The 6,000-nt window shown below is 40.7% G+C and overlaps 1 protein-coding gene across 1 annotated transcript in view; it reads left to right on the top strand.

Annotated features, from left to right (window-relative positions):
* The first annotated feature begins 628 nt into the window (after positions 1-628).
* The window catches only part of LOC124164184 (probable cationic amino acid transporter), a 446,047-nt gene continuing 440,675 nt past the window's right edge, over positions 629-6,000 (top strand). Inside the window, exon 1 of the mRNA XM_046541392.1 lies at positions 629-1,835. Coding sequence (XP_046397348.1) covers positions 1,681-1,835 — 155 coding nt within the window. The 5' untranslated portion in view covers positions 629-1,680. The remainder of the gene's footprint in view (positions 1,836-6,000) is intronic.

Here is a 6,000-nt window from a genome sequence, read left to right as displayed (position 1 = left end):
TCTTCTGACCTATCCATCTCCACGTATTTATAGGTCAGAGTCTGTGATGATGAAGGGCCATACTTAATAAGAACTAGTAAATAAATTAGATAAACTTGGAGATATTCCTCTCAACGTATTCATATCATCCTTACCAAAGTATTATTCCGCGCTACCGTGTTCTCCAGTCGTTTGGAATTCAACCGTCGTGGGGCGCTTCATCCCTCGGTGTGCCCCTCACCAGTCCCGAGGAAGTTACGAAACTCAACGATGAGCGGCGCCTCATCCGGGGAGCAGGCGCCAGAGGAGAGGGGAGGACAGCATTCATAAAACGAAAGAAAAATGTTTCAGGCGGTGAAAAATGGTGGGGGGATGGAGATGAGGGGGGTGGGGATTCAAGTTTGTGCCGGGTGAAATTGGCGGGGAATGGAGGGGAGGTAATCGTGGAGGGGGGGTACGGAGGGGAAGTACTGCGGACGGAGATGGAGGGGGAACCGGCGGAGGGGAAGGAGTACTCGGGAGGGGGTAGGTCGGAGAGGTATGGGTTAAGGGGTGTGGGAAGAGGGTACAAGGGGGTGTGGCGTTCTCAGAGGGTGCGGTAAAAAGGGGATCGCGACACGCACAGTATCTCGGCTACCCGTGGCGCTGAGGTGTTCTCGGGTCCCTTCCGTACCTCTCTTGCATTCTCACAACTCCCCCTGTAAGTCCTTATTTCAGCTATTTTAAAGTGGTCGGGAAGGTGGTTGAGGACGTGATTTTCAAGTCACGCAGAAATCGCACGGGGGAGGGAGTGAGAAACCTTCCCAACCAGTATCGCCCCCTTTAAAGAAAGTATCCACGCACTCTGCATAGTTTCGGCTCGAAGTAATCCCTTTACAATTCCCAACTCTCCTAGATTTTTCACCTATTTTACGCTAAGTGTCCTACTATTCGACTGATTCTCCACATCTTAGGTTGGTGGTAGAAGTGAACTCTTGATATTCCTCCCTTGGTAGGGAGGAATTTATTTCTGTTGAGTTAAAAACGCTAATATTAGGGGTGAAGAAAAATACATCCTGTGATCTATTCGGTGATTTACGTAAGATTTTTGAAGATTTGAAGTGGTTTCATCGTGGAATTGATGGAGATAAAGGATATTTGAGGTTTTAGTGAGATTTGAAGGGTTAGGGTGAAGTGTATGCAGAGGAAGAGCAGGCAGAAAGTTCTTTTCCCGCCGGAAGGGGGCGTGGATATCTCCGAGTGGTAACCGGGAAGTAACGGCAGCGGTGCTAAGCCTTCTATGAATTTCATCTTATTGGGGCATATCTGAAAAATCGTCAGCGACCGGTATTCGGAGATGAATGTAATACGGTAAATCTACTACAAAACCATATCTGCCTATTCCATTACAGAAGCAAGACGTCCTGTTTAGACGACTCTGCAAGGGATTTCCACGACCTAATTTCCTGGCAAGGAACTGCAGTCGAAAGGCTCCGCATTCGACCACCCGATTCGAATCGCCAATCCTTAAAAAAAGTGCGGAGAAGCAGTAAAATAGTTTTAACTCGAGTGCATCAAGTCCAGTGGAGTAATCGGGAGGTCGTGGAAGCAGTATTTTTAACCCTAGGTCACCTTGTGGTTGATGAGACTATTCTACAGCCCGAAGCCAATTGAAGTACTTCCGTGAGGGCATCCATTCTTCGAGGGCAGTGTTCCCCGTTCATGCTGTGGTTGAGTAGGGGAGTTAGCGAGAGTCGCCAGCCAGTCCGTGCACCGGCCATGGATTCCACGGCAGCCGCAGCGGCACCTGCCGGTGGCGACGGGGGAGGCGGGGATTCTGGCACAGGCGGAGGGATAGCTGCAGGACTGAGACAAAGGTCGGTGTGTTCCTCAGTTATTTTTTACGAATTATTTGCGCATTTATTTTTTTCCAACTTTCAGGATCTGTTCCAGTGCTAGGGTATTTGCTTCTCTAAATTGTACTCACGCATTACTTACGCAGTTGCCTCATAATTTCAATGAGGTTCGGGTTGGTGTGGTGGATAGAGTGTAGAAGCCCATAGGATTCCCAACTCATGGTCTCAGGTTCTCACCCCAGCGATGAGAGAGACTGGATGGGGTTAGAGTTGAAAGAGTGCCCATCAATAATTTTTGCCCAAACTGGATTATTATTATAGCATTCTACCGATTAAGGTATGTTACCATGGAGTACTAAAGAAGTAATATGGTAGCCTCCCTTTTCTTCCAGCACTGCTTTATTCAATTCATTGTAAGGTCTACTCCCTTTCAATCTATCTAAAAATCCAATTCTCTTCCTTCCCCTCCCTCGTTTACCTAACATTCTACCCTCTAACACCGTTTTTAACATCCCATCCCGCTAAGTACTCGCTCCATCCAAACTTTCTGTCTCCTCCGTATCTCATGTAAAAGTTGCCTATCCTCACCCACCATGTCCAGCACTTCGTGGCAAAAAAATTCAGGAACCATAACAGTACAATTCAAGGGCCGGTTAATCGTTAAGCAACGATTAAACCTCTTATGTGATTTAACTTTCCAATATATAGACATAAGACTATTGTGTTGGAATTGGTTTTTTAAAAATTACAAAGATTTATGAATTTAACTGAACTTTAAAGTGTGAATAACTTAAAACACTAGAAATGATGGTTGACACCATTTTGATTCGACCCTTTAAAATATTCAATCAGTCACCCTATTTCACTCAATCCCAGCTTGAATGTTGTGTGGAGGACATTACAAGCGCAACTTTCCATCGGATTGGACGTCAAGCCGAGGTCCCCTTGGCCTCTTTCTTTCAGAGCAGGCTTACGCCGACACCGGGTTTCTCTCCGCCCTTCCTTCCATAGCCTTCCCTCATGGCACAAATGACCTCAGATGTTGGTCACATGCTCCAAATAACATACTATTCAGACGTGGATCCAGGATAGGGACGGGGGGGCTCAGTTGGGGTAACCACCCAGCAGTAGTGAGGGTCCGAGAAAAATTACCATTCTATATAGTGTAAATTGGATATCAAAGAGGCCCCCTTAGTCCCCCCCCCTACTGCATACCACCTTAATAATTTCAGGAATTGTAACCATCAGAACTAACGTAATATATCGTTACCACTAACCATGGTTTCGCCATTGTTTGCCATTTTCAAGGTTCGTCGTCAATTTTCTCTCCTGGAAAATGACATTGACTGTCGAAACCATGGATGGTAGAGGAGTTATGTATTACAGCGTGGAAATTGCCATTTGTTGTGTATATTTTATCATTAACATACCAGAACCTAACTTAGAATTTATAAAACCATAGTAATGCCAATCCTTAGTCTACGGAGCTGTATCGTGGGTTATCGAAAAAAGTACGGAGAAGAAGATAATTTCCTTAAAAAATAAAGTTGTAAGGAAAGTTCTAACACAAAAGAAAAAATAAAACTTGGAGAGTAAAACATAATAGGGAACTCGGGGATCTTTTTAACGTACCAAGCATTGTATCTGAAGCCAGGAAGCATTGTATCTGAAGCCGCAGGTTGCGATGGGCAGGGTACATCATGAGAAGAGAACAAGAGACCCTATTAAAACAAGTGACGAGAGAAAAGCCTGATGAAATACGTCCTCCTGTACAACAAAAGAAATGATGGAAGGATGAGGAGATACGAGGAGGATGCAGTCGATCGGAAGAATTGAAGGCAGAGAGTTGGCAAGGCCAAATACCATGTATGGTATAAGTGGCTATGGGAGTAGGGTAGAGTGGTAGTTGTACTCACAGTCAATCTCTGTGAGAGACATGAATTCATTTGTTTCATCCGGTACCTATTATGATATTATCCTTAGCATTTTGTCTTATTGCATAACCAAATTACTTGCGGTAGGTACTATTAGCAGTATAATTATACCAATAGCTGTCACACTAAGGGCTAATAATCCTCGGTGTAGTTTTGTTCAATCATATTTTTACTGTGTTGAGTGATCTGATTTGAAATTACTGTCATGACCGTTCAAGTAAATCGTCGTAGTGTGAAAACCTTTATCACTCTAATCAATATTTTCAGTAAAATCTTAATAAATTTGAATATTAATTTCTTGTCAAGTCTAATCTAATTGAATCTTTACAACGTCAATAACGATATTCGTTTGCTAACTTTAGTCCTGAATATTTTTACAGGTTTGACTAAATGCATTACCGAATTATACCTCATTCGTAAATTTTATTTTCCAGCGACATCACGTAATAGTAATTTGCATTCTAACGAATTTAATTATTATTTTTGATATTTGAAGGATCAACTAGTACTCATCATTGGACCTAGATATCTGCCATCGTACATCGTACCTAATTTATTTTTATAACTTATTGTTTGAGGTAATTTAAATAAAAAACTCTGGTACGAATTTGTTGAGAGTTTACTTTGCTGGGGATGGTTAGCGATCAAGGTCAAAACCATTAAGTAAATAGGAGGTAATTTGGTAAGCCGTCATTTGAATTAAATGCTATTTTCTGATTGTGGAGAGATGCTTATAAGTTAGAGTTTGATTTGATGTATCTATTTACTTTAATTTTACTCGGATGGACTCGAATTCATTGGAAAAGAATTTCCACTCCAGAATGCTCATACTTTATATAAATTCACAGTCCTTCTAACAAAAAATTACAATCCCTATAACTTTATAATTTCAATGATTAAGAATGACTAAGAGTGGAAAATGCTGCCATTAAATCACTTCAATGTTTTGGTATCTTAAACGGCTTAGGTTGTTTAAAGCCCTAAGCTTCACAGTGTACCACCATTACGTTAACGAATGGGCAAACGATCTTTGAAATGTGGATCTTCATTAGGGTCTTAGCCCGACTAAAACAACGACGGCACTTCAACAAACCTCAGGAATGTTTTTTTTTATCCTTCGTCATTCTCTGAGCACTGATCGATATTTTTTCATCTTCTTCCCTCTTTCATACTTAAATGCCTAGCGAATTCAAACACTCGAGCGAGTTCAATCTGTCTTTAACCTCCCTCAAAATGGGTATGAAGAGTTTTTGGGTAGAATTTTCTTCGATGCCTTTGAGTGGAGGGAATGTTATATGCCCATCTCTAGGTTTGTTTGAAGGGAAATGATGCAACCCGAATATGGTGTGTGTTCGTCATTTGAGATTGTTGGAAACTTGGGTTAAAGAAATAATGTTTTTAAAGATTTGGCTACTTGTTAAACATTTTTGCTGAAAAAGTATGTATTCTTTGTCTTGTCCCTCATATATTTTGAATGCCATATCTGATATTTACCTCTGTATCTCCCTCTTTTCATAGATTTTACAAGGATGTTTTGCGTGAATATTATTTAAGTATTGACTTTCGCTACATTCACCTTTCTGCCTTTCTAAAATTGACATGGAAGCAATATTTTGTATCTCAATGTTTGAGTAGCTTATTACCTTTTTTTCCTAACCGAGCCGCCCCAAGTAATATTTGCAGAACTCTCGGAATTATTGAAAAATAAAATATTTTGAGGACTAATTTGGAAGTTTTACTGTAAAATGCATTATAAAACAGATTTTACAAAAATTGATCTTGTTAATACTTTAATATAATCTTTAATCCGTCGATTTATAAAGCTATTCATGCGAAGTGAAAAATAAAATTTTTATATCGCTATATTCACTCGCAGTATGAGATCTTGTTTGTACCACTCGATATACTTTTGAGTTGCAAAATCACAAACTAGCAGGAATAAACTATTGCGTGAAGGATTTTTATGCTCAAACACAGCCTCCCAAGTGGGTAATCTAAGAGAATTTTATGTACATCCTTTTCGCTGGGAAATTCTCAACTCCGTTGAATATTAATTTTTAGTCTCTTTCATTCTGTTTCATCAATCTTTTATTTAAATACATCATTCCAATACATGCATGACATAAAATGTTAGACTTGAAGGTTTTTTTGTGAGTGAGTGGCAGCCGAATCAAAATTCAGTATACGCTCGACGATTATCAATCATTTGCTGGTTTTGGTTCGCACACACGACGGAAGGCCAAACGGTGGAT

Source organism: Ischnura elegans, chromosome 8 (assembly GCF_921293095.1).
Source record: "Ischnura elegans chromosome 8, ioIscEleg1.1, whole genome shotgun sequence".
Lineage (NCBI taxonomy): Eukaryota > Metazoa > Arthropoda > Insecta > Odonata > Coenagrionidae > Ischnura > Ischnura elegans.
Note: the sequence above shows the minus strand (reverse complement) of the source record. Positions and strands in the feature narration are given on the sequence as shown.